We start from the raw sequence: 14344 nt of genomic DNA, 5'->3' as shown, positions 1-14344 counted from the left end.
AATAATAATAATAATAATAATAATAATAATAATAATAATATTATTATTATTATTATTATTATTATTATTTATTATTATCGTCAATTTGATGGCGAGCAAACCTTGGTAACTGCCTCGTATGTGTCTTCCTGTTGGTCACGTGTCTTCCTGTTAGTCACGTGACTTCCTGTTGGTGCTGTGTCTTCCTGTTGGTCACTTATTCTCCTGTTGGTCACGCGTCTTCCTGTTGGTCCAGACACTAGTGGCGAAAGGTTTCTCCCGAGCTTGAGAAAGCACAAAGATCTTCCACCGAGATCAAGAAAATAATATATGAAAATTGGTTGAAATAACTGAAACTTACGAGATTTGAAGAACGATGGATAAGGGCTTGGGGGGGGGGAGGGATGAAAATAGTCACAACATACAAAATACTAAGATATTCCGAAGAGATAAATTTACACGATGTATTCGAGCGCATCGGGAAGATGACCAGAGAGCGCAAATGAAAAAAAAATTCTACCAGTAAGAGCCAGAAATTCATAATAAAAGGAATTTCAGGTCATGTGAAGATTTGTTTTTCCCTCCATAGAAAAATAGTGGAAAATACCTGAAAATCTCTAAATAGAAGGTATAAGTTAAAACTTACCTTTGAGTCGGAGGGAGTGAGAGTTTCTGCGCTGTTGTGTAGTGACCCCTGAAAGAGATACAAAGTCTGGTGAACGGTGCCATGTATGTAAACAGACAGAGGTGACTGGCTGTATAAGAAGAAAGGTGAATTGTGTTATTCTGTGCGTTGTGGGTTGCAAGAGAGAGTGAGAGAGAGAGAGAGAGAGATTGTAAATAAAAACTACTGTCTGATTATAACATAGTCATGACGTATATAAACCTTATTTACTAAACATTTTGCATGTATTCACAAATAAAAGCAATAAATATTTACTCTTTGAAAAAGTATCGTTTGCATGTAACACACTGGAGATACTGACAATATGTAATAAAAAGATTAAGCTGCAAAAAAAAAAAAAAAAAAAAAACAGAGACAAACACTGACCTTCAGGTTACTTCCCAAGTCCACCTGGGTCATGGCGACAAGTTTCACTAGACACATGAGTGTCACTTCGTAACACCTCAGATTCTCCTGACGAAGCTGAGTCAGGAAGTGCGCTACAGGTTGTTCAGCTTCTTCAGGTAGCTCCTCTCCTCTGCTGGAGCTTGTGCTTTCACGAAAACTCAAGTTTCCTCTTTGCATTTCCTGTCCTTGCAGGATTCCCGAGATGGGTCTTCCTGAGGTCCTGTCCACCAGTATATTGCTGGTTTTGTCGCTTACTGATTTCTTAATGGTTGCTTCAGGAGGTGAACGGAGGCTGTCGTAGAACTGTGGTAAGTCGTCTTCGGGTACTCCGTTGTCTGTAGTGGTGTCTGTCAGGCGTCCAGACGATCTCCTTGATGTAGGTCTGTTGACGTGGAACAGGCAGAGATGCTTCAGGTCTTCAGAGATGTTGATAATATCCTGGAAGGCCGCGTTTTCACTGGTACCTTTGATATTTTTTCTCTCCCCTATTAGTCGAGGCGGTGACGTTTTGTCATGGACGTCATTTTCCTGCTTCGCTAGTTTCCTTGCTCTGTTACAGTCGACAAAGGAAAATTTACAGGACTTTACATTTTTTGTCTCATGCGCCTTTATATCTGGGTGTTTTTTCAAGTGTTTCTCATACATCTCATCTAAGCCACCTAGAATGCTGCTCAGTTCTGCCTGAATGTCTTTCTTTTCTAAGAGTGAAATATCTTTTTTCTCATCGATCTCCTGTGCTTCGGTAGTTAAATTATGTGATTTAGCTTTAGTTGGCCTTAGTATTCCAGTTACATTAGAGAATATGCCTACAGAAGCGTCACTTTCAACGCTACTAAATATTTCGTCAATTTTTTCCCCAATATATTTTGCCTTCGATGATTCATGTGACACATCTCGATTTACGAAGTTACTCCTTACGTTTTCTTTAGTGTTTGAGCAATGGACGTTTTCTCTCATTGATTCCTTTGCACAGGCTAACTCAAGTAGAGGGAGGTCTTGTTGCTTGCAATCTATTGCAGTCGGCGTCAGGTCTTTTTGTTTATCAGTCTTAGCAACGTTCTTCTGCAGGTGTTGAATACCCATCATTAGATGTGTTTTGTTTTCATTATTCACCTCATTCCGTTCGTCAGGATCATGCAAAATAGACTTTACAAACTTTGATTTGTCCTCTTCACGTATTACTTTTCCATCATCTTTCTGAGAGCTAGATACATTTTGCTCTTTTCCTGTTAGCGACTGTCCCTCGGATTCAAATAGCGAAGAAAACTGATTTTGCTCTAGGCTCAGACGGATATAAAGTTTTTCAAGGTTGTCCAGGCAGTTCACCGTCGGAGGAGGAGACTCGCATCTACTGAGGGGCCTTTGTCGTAAAGGATTTTCAACGATGTCTGAAGCCTCAGATGTAGAGGAGTTTGTGACTATTTCAGATTTTTTAGCGCTAGCTTGATCACCCGGCGAACTGGTTCCAAAAGTTGTTTTATCAATGGACTGTACACTCCTATTCGTGACCTCTGTTTCAGAATTTTTAATATCGGATTGAACGCCCCGAGACTTAATCTCCGTAGTTGCTTCGCCAATAGACTGAACACTCCGATAACTTTCCTTCAGTTCGTTGTCCAAATTGGATGCAGAGCATAACTGTATACTCTTGCTGACTCCTGTGACACTGCTCTTGACAACATCAGGGTGATCTTTTGTAACACCTGGGTGATTGTTCATGACAATACTTTGGTCACAGGTATTTTTAACACCTGAGTGCTCATCTCTGAGAGGTCTAGATTGGCCATCCTTCTTAATGACTGAGTTTTCCTTCTTGATAATACTTGCATAATCGACCTTGGTAATGACTTGATGATCGACCCGGATAATTCTTTCGTTGATGTTCTTGATAACTTCAGGGATATCGTCTTTGGTAAAAACTTTCTTATCGGTTTTGATAACCCCAGGAAGAGCGCTCTTGATAACACCCAAGTGACTCTTTCCTATATCGCCTGAGTGATTATCGAGTATAACACCTGTGTTATCGTTCTTTATAACGGCATCAAAACTGTCTTCCAATTCCTTGAAGACAGCGCACCAGTCCTTTCTGAAGTTCGCTAAACTATTGAATTTACAGCTGTTGTTCTGACTAACTCCGCAGACGATGCTTGTCTCCTTGCCTTGCTTAATTTTCTTGGGATGATCCTCACAGTTTATGGCTTCCGTGGATTTAGCAGGGGCTTCCAAAGCTGGTAAATATTCGCTGGTCTTCCTTGCTCCAGAGTCACTTTTGTCATTTTCATGCTGTTTAGAGTTTTGTGTCTTCTCTTCAGGAGTAATTGAGTCTCTTCTGGTGTCCTTTACATCTGACAAACATACACTGTGAGTGTTCTTCACAGATTCAAGGCTTTTCACCTGTTCTTCAGATTTCACCTCGGTGTGGAAATAGGGCACAGGTTTGTTACTGTGTTCTAAATTAGGATGAAAAGACGTCGGGAAAGCTGCCATATTTTTAACTGATCTTGTCTCGGGTGAAACTATTACGACTTTCATTTCTTTGAGCGATAGTTTTCGCGGTACAAGTGGTGTCATCTTTCCATCTGCTATAATCTTCTGTTTGGGAACTATTGCATTCAAGGAAGGACGCCCATCGTGTGCGTTTGTCGCATTATTAATTTCCTTTGGTCTAGATGCCCCAGACGAAATTTCAAAGTCTCTCACGTTACTGTGTGGCAGCGTGGTACCTGGTGGTTGACTAGCTTGAGACTTGATGTAGGACTGACTAGTGACGCTCTGCAACTCTCTCAGTTGGGAATCCAAAACTTTCGTCGAAATTATATTTTCATTTGAAGCATTATTGTCCACTTCATCTTTGGACTTTTGTCGGGACATTTTCTTGTTTGGTTCGTCGATGGGCTTCTCTGCTGGGGTCTTGGTGGTTCTGAGTGCCGCTCTAGATGTGTAACTCGTGGCACTCTCCAACAGCATCTTTGTCTCTTTCAGGTAGGCCTCAATCTCGGAGGTGAGGCTCTTCAACTTGTCTCTGTCTGACTCCTCCGCCTTGCTTCTGAAACCTGACAGTCCGGGTTCATTTGTACGTGCCGAGGAGGGATCGGTCCTCTGGCTGGTTACTGGAGGCTGCTGGACAATGTCTGTTCTCAGGTTCTCAACACCAGCGACTGTTGTTGCCCCACAGGAAGAAATTCGGTTGCTTTTACTCTCGGTGTAATCCTGTTGCTGCATCACTGAATCATGCGTTAAATCCTGCCTTAAAAGATAATTCTCGTAGGTGGAAGCTTGACTAGACAGTTCTACGCTGCACTTGTTCTTCCGTGAACAGTATTCCTCTAAGCTATCGGGACTGTACTCTCCACTGCTAGAAAACGTTATTAGATCATCCTCTGTGTTTTTCTCTGTGTCAGTATGCGTGTGTTCCGTGCCGTCGAGGATGACCGTGTCCTCGGTATCACCTTCTTCTCCTAAGATTTCGAGGATGACCTCCAGCGGTTCCTGATAACGAGAGAAACTGTCTCTATGAATCCGTCGTAGTGGTGTTGCGACCACAGCCTTGTTGCAAATCTCTGCCACCTCCTCGCTGTCATCATCATCATCATCATCTACGCTATATTCTTCCTCATCATCAAAACCATATTCTTTCTGAAGGTTTTCACCAAAATTCTCACTATCTTCGCCCTCATAGTCATCGCTGTCTCCATCTTCACGCTCACAGTTATCAGTATCACCATTTTCATCGCAGTACCTTAAATCACGGTATTCACCAGCGTCTTCATCGTCATCTACGAAGAAGTCATAGTGGACCGCTGTGTTCTCCTGGCAGCTCTTCTGGTCTAAATAATAACTAACAGCACTCGTGTCGTCACTGTTCTCCCGGCGGTGGAGGATGTCACTGACATTCCTCTCCTTTCGGCATCGGAGGTCATCATTGCTCTTCCAACGGTGGAGGGAGACAATGCCATCACTGTCCTCCAGATGGCAGAATGTATCAATCCCATTATCCTCGCAGGCAGCAGCTGTAGAGCCGAGGGACTTCGATCCCCTCTGCTTATCACTCAAGTTTTGATTTTCTAGGCCAACACAGCACTTGGGTCCTCTCTCACACCTCTGGCAGTAGCTCAGACCAGCGGCAGGACATCGCTCTTCCATGCCAATCCCTGCTGACGTACCTACCACAAGGTCTTCAAGGACTTCGTCAAGACTATGTTCAAATTCAGCAACTTTTCCTTCGAATCGACATCCTTTCTCAAAGAGTATCTGCATGTGCGGCGTATCTTTTAATCCCGTCTTACTGTGCACGCTTCCTTCAATCAACGTTTCCCTCTTTTGAACTGGCAAATCGTTTTCACTGAATAACATGAGATTGATCTCTCGCAACTCTTCTGTTCTCTTGTGACATTCCTTCACTGATGTATACTTCTTAAAGTGCGCATTGTTCTTACGGCTGCTGATGTTCTCTTTACCTCTCATCGTCAGGTCCTCCCAGACACCCACCTCCATCATCGTCACTTCTCCCTTTCCATCGAGTTTAGTTATCCTTCTTTCAGGTTTACAATCCTCCAGTTCGCCTCTGAAACACACAGAAAACTTACATAAGTTGATATGTTTAACAAGAAGGTGTACAATACCGACAAGATGAAAGTTAAGACACATGTACAGCATCTGGGTATCTTTATTGCAGACGTTTCGCCATCCAGTGGCTTTATCAATACAGATTCTAGGACAAAACTGATTACCTCAACTTTCGTATATAGTTCTACTGTCTTCTAGTTATGTCCTAGAATTTGAATTGATAAAGCCACTGGATGGCGAAACGTCTACAATAAAGGTTACCAGATGTTGCACATGTGTCTTAACTTTCATAAGTTGATATATCAACTCCTAAACTGGAACAAAGTTGAATAAGGATTTCAGGCTTTTTTTTACTCAACTGAGGCGGTACCACTAGAAAAGTTTAACAAGAACAGTGATATATTTAAAAAAAATGTGACATCACGAACATAACTTTTCAGTAATCACAAAGAAATAGGCCCACACACACACACACACACACACACACACACACACACACACACACACGCACACACACACACACAGTGCAAGGAGCTAGAGGAAAGGTTTGTTCCCAAGGGAAATAGAAATAATAGGAAAACAAAAGCGAGTCCTTGGTTTACCCGAAGGTGTAAGGAAGCAAAAACTAAGTGCACCAGAGAATGGAAAAGGTATAGGAGGCAAAGGACCCAGGAAAATAAGGAGATTAGTAGAAGATCCAGAAACGAATATGCACAGATAAGGAGGGAGGCCCAGCGACAGTACGAAAACGACATAGCATCGATAGTCAAGTCTGACCCGAAACTGCTGTATAGCCACATTAGGAGGAAGACAATAGTCAAAGACCAGGTGATAAGGCTGAGGAAAGAAGGTGGGGAACTGACAAGAAACGATCAAGAAGTATGTGAGGAGCTCAATATGAGATTTAAGGAAGTATTTACAGTGGAGACAGGAAGGCCTCTGGGGGGACAGAACAGAGGGGGACACCAGCAAGGAATATACCAACAAGTGTTGGATGACATACATACAAATGAGGAGGAGGTGAAGAAGCTGCTAAGGGACAACGATACCTCAGAGGCAATGGGACCGGACAACATCTCCCCGTGGGTCCTTAGAGAGGGAGTGGATACGCTGTGTGTGCCACTTACCACAATCTTCAACACATCCCTAGAAACTGGGCAACTACCTGAGGTATGAAAGACGGCAAATGTAGTTCCCATTTTTAAAAAAGGAGACAGAAAAGAGGCACTAAATTATAGACCTGTGCTACTGACGTGTATAGTATGCAAAGTTATGGAGATTATCAGGAGGAGAGTGGTGGAGTATCTGGAACGGAACAAGAGTATGAACGCCAACCAGCATGGATTCATGGAAGGCAAATCCTGTGTCACAAACCTTCTGGAGTTTTATGATAAAGTAACAGAAGTAAGACACGAGAGAGAGGGGTGGGTTGATTGCATCTTCTTGGACTGCAAGAAGGCCATTGACACAGTTCCTCACAAGAGATTAGTGCAGATATAACAAGAAGGACACTGCAATGGATCAGAGAATACCTGACAGGGAGGCAACAACGAGTCATGGTACGTGATGAGGTATCACAGTGGGCACCTGTGACGAGCGGGGTCCCACAGGGGTCGGTCCTAGGACCAGTGCTATTTTTGGTATATGTGAACGACAATATGGGAGGGTTAGACTCAGAAGTGTCCCTGTTTGCAGATGATGTGAAGTTAATGAGGAGAATTAAATCAGATGAGGATCAGGCAGGACTTCAAAGAGACCTGGACAGACTGGACACCTGGTCCAGCAATTGGCTTCTCGAATTTAATCCCGCCAAATGCAAAGTCATGAAGATAGGGGAAGGGCAAAGAAAATCGCAGACAGAGTATAGGCTAGGTGGCCAAAGACTGCAAACCTCGCTCAAGGAGAAAGATCTTGGAGTGAGTATAACATCGAGCATGTCTCCGGAAGCACACATCAACCAGGTAACTGCTGCAGCATATGGGAGCCTGGCAAACCTGAGAACAGCGTTCCGATACCTTAATAAGGAATCGTTCAAGACACTGTACATCGTGTACGTCAGGCCCATACTGGAGTATGCAGCACCTGTTTGGAACCCGCACTTGATAAAGCACGTCAAGAAACTAGAGAAAGTGCAAAGGTTTGCGACAAGGTTAGTTCCAGAGCTAAGGTGAATGTCTTATGAAGAAAGGTTAAGGGAAATCGGCCTGACGACACTAGAGGACCGGAGGGTCAGGGGAGACATGATAACGACATATAAAATTCTGCGCGGAATAGACAAGGTGGACAAAGACAGGATGTTCCAGGGAGGGGACACAGAAACAAGAGGTCACAATTGGAAGTTGAAGACACAGATGAGTCAGAGAGATATTAGGAACTATTTCTTCAGTCATAGAGTTGTCAGGCAGTGGAATAGCCTTGAAAGCGATGTAGTGGAGGCAGGAACCATACATAGCTTTAAGACGAGGTATGATAAAGCTCATGGAGCGGAGAGAGAGAGAGGACCCAGTAGCAACCGGTGAAGAGGCGGGGCCAGGAGCTAGGACTCGACCCCTGCAACCACAAATAGGTGAGTACAATGAGCCATTCTGGGACTGATACTATTTTTGGTGCATGCAAATGATTTAAACGTGGCAGTCATAATCGTAGGTATTAGCGCTCGTAGATGACGCAAAACAGATGAGAAGGCAAGTTGATTACCGAATACCAAAAGTTGCAAGATGACCCAGGCCAATTGCATGAATGGTCGAAGATGTGACTTCTGAAACTCTACTCCAGCATATAGTAGTTAATGGAGATGCCATGTGTTCAATTCCCACCCGTTCCCTGGTTTACATGCAAAATACTCTGAAGAACAGACAAGAAAAAACCAAACCATACCACGTGTGGGGTTAAAACAAACCATACCCGTGGTGTGGTTTGTTTGCAGTCGTGTCATTACGATTTCGTGAGTCATGAATATACAAGGTTTAGCAAACTCGACTATTGAATAAAGTGAGAATAAGAGACACAGATGGTATCCTACCACTAAGAAATTCTTGCAGAGCGTTGCAGTGTGAGGGTAGTTGCAGCGTGAGGTAGTTGCAGCGGGATGTAGTTTCAGCGTGGAGAGGTCTCCACGGGGACACAGCCGAGGCTTTAACAGCATACAAGTCCAAAACTAAGTACAATAGTTCAAGATCAAGCCAGACAACAGAGCGATAAAAGTGAAGCAACAAAACTGAACCTCAGATACTGTAAAATTAACTTGGCAGTTGCATCTAGGTAGTTTCAAAACAAAAGCACCTTTTATTATGCATAAAAAGGCTTAAAACTGAATTAATTATTGCATAATTCCTCCCCCTCTTATTTTCCTTGTTTTTTTCTGCTTCTTCTTCTTCTTCTTCTTCTTCTTCTTCTTCTTCTTCTTCTTCTTCTTCTCGTGTAATAGGTGTCCATGCCTCATACTAATAGCCTCCACTTAGTATATGAATATTCATGGATCCCGTGTGCAGCATCAGCAACATATCTTAGATGTACACAGAAGCTCGGCGAGTGAGTAGTTGTACCACCTTTATCCTGAGCCCCTAGTTCAACTTCGTTATAATTATCAATAATGACGAAGCTGAACTAAGGGCTTCGTTATTCAGTGTCTTCTGGTGTATAGAATTTTTATGGTACAAATTCCACATGAAGATAATAAGACAGAAATATAGCTCTGTACATTTCGGCCTCTCAGTAAGGCCCTCTTCAGTGTGAAGTCGAATATACTGTACAGGAAGCATCTTATCTTTGCTTATCATCTTCCGGGTCCATTTGTTGTTGGTCCGTTGTTTTGGAATTATTGCTATATATGTCTTGGACTACACTATTTCTGTCATCGTGGGTGTGAGAATGTGGGTGTAGGTATGAGTGTGAATGTGGGAATAGTAAAATGTCAGTGTGTATGATTAGGAAGTGCTACGGAATGGTTTTTGCTTGAAAACGCCACCTCTGCATCACGAAATACATCTCTCCGAGTTTCCCCTAGAGCTTCAGCCTATCACATCGTGTCATCCACTACCCCAAAATCCCAACACTCAGTGAGTACTGTGTCACTTCTTAAACTCCGGTACATGACGTCAGTGTGGGTCGGAGATGATATTCCTTACTGGAAACTCTGCGTTCCATGGGTTTTACGTCATCGTTGGTAAGGGATAAATGTTGGTGTGAGTTGAGCTATGGGTGTTAGTGCTGGTATGGGTGTTGGTGTGGGTGTGAGTGTAGGTGTAGGTATGAGTGTTAATGCTGTTATGTGTGGGTGACATACACGATTGGAACCAACCTCTTCAACTGGGAGAGAACAGACACGTTCATATACAAAGGTAGAAATACTGAAATATCTGAGATAATTGCATGTAACACAGACAGTTAAACCACAGGAGAAGTTTTTCTTAGATTCTGAAATTGGGAGATGAAGCCCCAAGTTAACTGAAGTTATCTAAGTAAGTTACTTGACTGTATTGACAAAAAAGCCGCAGAGGATGGAAAAGCTGGAAATATTCAGCGTTATTCAGCATTAATATTAAAAAAAAGAAACACAGATATCAGTCAAATCTGTTGGATATACCTTCCATGAAAGTTGATGAGAAAAATAACAACACAGACAATAGTAGAATAATTGGAAAAAATTCACATGGAACACTAGAGCAGGTCCAGTGAAGGAGAAAAAACTAACCTTACAATACAAATAATCCGTAGAATTCTATGAGATATTGACTCAGGGAAGACAGAGTAAGATAGCTGGAATGTATATTCTTTGACTGCCAGAAACCTTTAACCCCGGGGTCGCTGGCGCCTGCCTGGCCGGCTAGGGATGGTTGTACTTTCTTCAAATTTTACGAAGATGGGTGGCGTCAGAATTCTTATATACATTAGTTTTCACTACATAAACACCACGAAAAACAATGCAGTCGAGGGAGAACAGCCTATCTGCATTTTTTTTTAGTTAAGATCCCTATATAACAGCTTTACTTCAAGGTCAATATAATCAGGTAAGGAGTTTCGTGTGTTAACGAGTATTCATTTTTGCCTCGCAGTCCTGCGCAGTTGTTTAATTATTGTTTTTTTTTTTAAACAATCTTATTTTTTTCAATTTTGTCAGGATACTCTTTCTTTTTTATTATTGATACGTTTGCTAGGTAAGTCACCAGAGAACAGTACACACATCCTTAGCATACGTTACGTTAAACTGCACACATGTACATGCGAGTACACTAAAGTTCACACATGTTGCTCACGTATACCAAGTCACATGTACACGCGGGTATACATATGTACACTCTTGCACAAATATATACACACACTGGTCCACACAATAACATACAGTCTCTAAGACTACATGCTGACCCTCCACACTAACAGCGACAAACATAAAACAGTTTCGCACACGCTCCAGTGAAAGACTCGTTTGTATACAGGATCTCCGCTGCCTCATTCACACACACATGATAAACACTCCCTTTGTGGTCAGCTCTGGACGCCGCCTTAACCTCCAGCATCACTGATCACCCGCTGGCCATCTTCTCAACCTCCAGCATCCCTGGTCATCTGCTGGGTGTCATCTCAACTTCCAGCATCCAAGATTACCCAATTAGCGTCACCACAACCCCCAGCATCCTTGATTAAAACTCCACATCCCCAATCATCCGCTGGACTTCGCCTCAACCCACAGAATCTCTCATCATACGTTAGGGAGTCATACCCAGAAATATTCCTGGAACTCGTCAAGCGAAGTCAAGTTTTCCTCACCCTCTACGTCATTCTTATTCTAGGAAGGACGTGCTGTTTACTCACTAATTTCTATTGAAAAGACAATTATTGATGGGTTATTTACCACAACAATGGCCCTCGCACCTTCATATATTACCAAATAATAGTATTATACCCTGCGTGAAGCGTTAAACACAGTAAGTGGTTGAGGCTCGATCCTCCGTCCGATAATCGTTAGACAGACGCTTTACCTGACTGTATATACCTAACAAACGTACTTTCAGGTTTCAGAGCACGACGGATTCGCCACTGTTAAAAGAATTACTAGCACAGAAACGACTTCTTGATGAGCATTAGAGATTCTGAGAAAGTTAATCAACTGTTGTATGACTGTAATCAAGATGACGCTGATAAGAGTTAAACCTTGTTTAATGCATAATCAGAAGTGATGTATAACGTATATTAATTTGTAAACTGTTTGCGTAAAAACAGTTATTAAAAACAATTGAATAAAATATCTCATTAGTCAACCAATCAATTATTACAGGTGTGCTACCAGAGAGAGAGAGAGAGAGAGAGAGAGAGAGAGAGAGAGAGAGAGAGAGAGAGAGAGAGAGAGAGAGAGAGAGAGAGAGAGAGAGAGAGAGAGAGAGAGAGAGAGAGAGAGAGAGAGAGAGAGAGAGAGAGAGAGAGAGAGAGCGAGCCAGGAAGCTTACAGCACTTCGCCGTATCTCGCATCTGCTTGACAGTAGGGGTTGCAAGATTTTGTACGAGGCACAAGTACGCTCACACCTTGAGTATGCTCCACTTTCTTGGTTTGCCTGCCCCCCCCCCTCATCTGCGACTGCTTGACAGAGTAGAGAACAGAGCAAGACGTCTCATCTCTCGCCTGGACCCATCTTGGATAGATCTGTCATTTCAGCAGATCCTTCAACATAGGAGGGATGTGGGTGGCCTTACTGTTATGTACAAGGCCAATATTGTCAAAGTACCACACTTGGATCCACTTCGAGGACAGCGTGAAACAAGCTTTTATGCCACAAAACGGGCAGAAAGCAGCAACTTCACTCTGGTGTACCCTTCTCCAGAACATCACTCCATCTGAGATCCTATATACCCAGGATGACTCGAGTATGGAACATATTCGTACAGCATAATGATGTCAACGAGATAGTCAGTTGATCAAATGAAAATGCTGGCCCACAGATGGCTCCAACTTCATCCTGTTCCCTACTTGTGTGTCTCATAACAATAAAAATGCTTTCAAATGAGCTGATGTAGGTAACAGCTCTTAGGTTGCCAATAAAGTTAGGAATCCTTAACCTGTAAATAGCTTGTCATTAAAGCTAGGGATCCTTAACCTTGTCAAACACTGTGTAAAAGAGAGAGAGAGAGAGAGAGAGAGAGAGAGAGAGAGAGAGAGAGAGAGAGAGAGAGAGAGAGAGCTGCCAGTGAAGGCTTCAACACAAGGATTACAGCGATTATAATAAGTCTCAATATCAGTCCTGTTGTTTGTGTTGCCATTGTTAGAAAATACAAAGGTGTGTTGTAAGGTCCCTGACACATGAGAGCCATAACTTTTGTTAGACGCCGCCGTCTGGTGATTCTTGTTTGTTTGTTTGGTTTAAACTGGGTCGAAAAAGTACCATCACATCTAACGATACTTTAAAAATTACAGGATGCACCGACAAGCTTCTGAGAAGAGATAAAAAGCACAATGGAGCTGGTCATCATGCGACTAACTACAGTGTCAAGAGATAAAAATTTCTATAGAGCTGGTTATCATATGACACATACCCATATCTCTTGACAAATAAAAATACTGCTACCACCTTATACTCCCCTGAGATAGCCGATCTACAAGTACAGATTAATAGAGCAACCGAACCTGACAACCTTGGAGGATGGAAGAGGATGGGAGAGACATGACAACAAGATACAAGATACTCAGATTTGATAGGATGGTCTATCTGAAAGGAGATGCAGGAAGGCCAGGAAATATTTCAACCTCAGGGTTGTCAGAGAGTGGAATAACCAAGATGGTCGACGCGGACTCCACAAACAGTTTAATGAATACGACAATAGCCATGGCGCATGTAACTTGTGTGAAATCGGGAGTATGTAGTTAAGAGACTGGGCCAGGAGCTGAGACTCCACCCCAGCACACACACACGCACCAAGACGGCCCCTGCAAACACATATTGGTGAGAAAAGGTGAGTACACACACAACAACAACAACAACAACAGCAATGCAAGTATTAAGGTCATCGCCTCCAGGCTGGCTTCTCTCGACCTGTAAACTATTAATCTCATTACATATTATCCGCACACATACAAGAGGCTAGTTATTATTATTATTATTATAATCAAGGGGGAAGCGCTAAACCCGGAGGATTATACAGCGCCTGGGGGGGGGGATGTGCAAGGCATTCAGGCTTAATTCGGGGAACTGGAGCACAGATCCAATTCCCTAAATCAAGAGCCCCTCACCAACATCAAGGAACCTTCCTTGAGGGGAAGAGGCTAGTTAGAAGACTTTCCAGTGAATGTAATTGTCATACCAGGTATGTATGTGAGGTTCATTTGCTTTTAACTCCAGTTTCGGACACTAGCAACTATTTTCAGGCCTGTGAACACCATGAGGCTGATTGCTCGTTTTGGCCATTTACCCTGTATTATTATTATTATTATTATTATTATTATTATTATTATTATATCGTTATTAACATTATAATGAATAATCAGACAACGTCTTTCTGAGTGGAAAGAGTTTGATAAATATAGCTAATCACTCGGCGAGTATCCATATCGATTAAAATTACAAAATATCGTCAACTAGAAGGACACAGTTCCAGGGTGATCTTGGGGCGGTGGCCATCATTATTTATTCTAGAGGCGACACTGCGGGGGAGGGGGGTGGACTCCCCTCACGTAGCTGTATTATCATTGTGCTGCAGGAGCCGTGGTGGGGGGGGAGAGGACATCATTACGTCAAACTT

General features: G+C 42.7%; 1 protein-coding gene across 4 annotated transcripts in view; it reads right to left on the bottom strand.

The window, feature by feature from the left end:
- LOC128695634 (uncharacterized) overlaps nucleotides 1-14344 on the bottom strand; it is a 556361-nt gene that overhangs the window by 508280 nt on the left and 33737 nt on the right. For all 4 annotated transcript variants that reach the window (XM_070093276.1, XM_070093278.1, XM_070093279.1 and 1 more), the window contains exons 2-3: nucleotides 1031-5615; nucleotides 626-673 (exon numbers count right to left, since the gene is read on the bottom strand). In XM_070093276.1, the coding sequence (XP_069949377.1) occupies nucleotides 626-673; nucleotides 1031-5548 (4566 nt within the window). In that variant the 5' untranslated portion in view covers nucleotides 5549-5615. The remainder of the gene's footprint in view (nucleotides 1-625; nucleotides 674-1030; nucleotides 5616-14344) is intronic.

The sequence above is a fragment of the Cherax quadricarinatus genome, chromosome 42, assembly GCF_038502225.1.
Source record: "Cherax quadricarinatus isolate ZL_2023a chromosome 42, ASM3850222v1, whole genome shotgun sequence".
NCBI classification, from domain to species: domain Eukaryota; kingdom Metazoa; phylum Arthropoda; class Malacostraca; order Decapoda; family Parastacidae; genus Cherax; species Cherax quadricarinatus.
The sequence above is the reverse complement of the archived record's forward strand: the minus strand, read 5'-3'. Positions and strand labels throughout refer to the sequence as shown.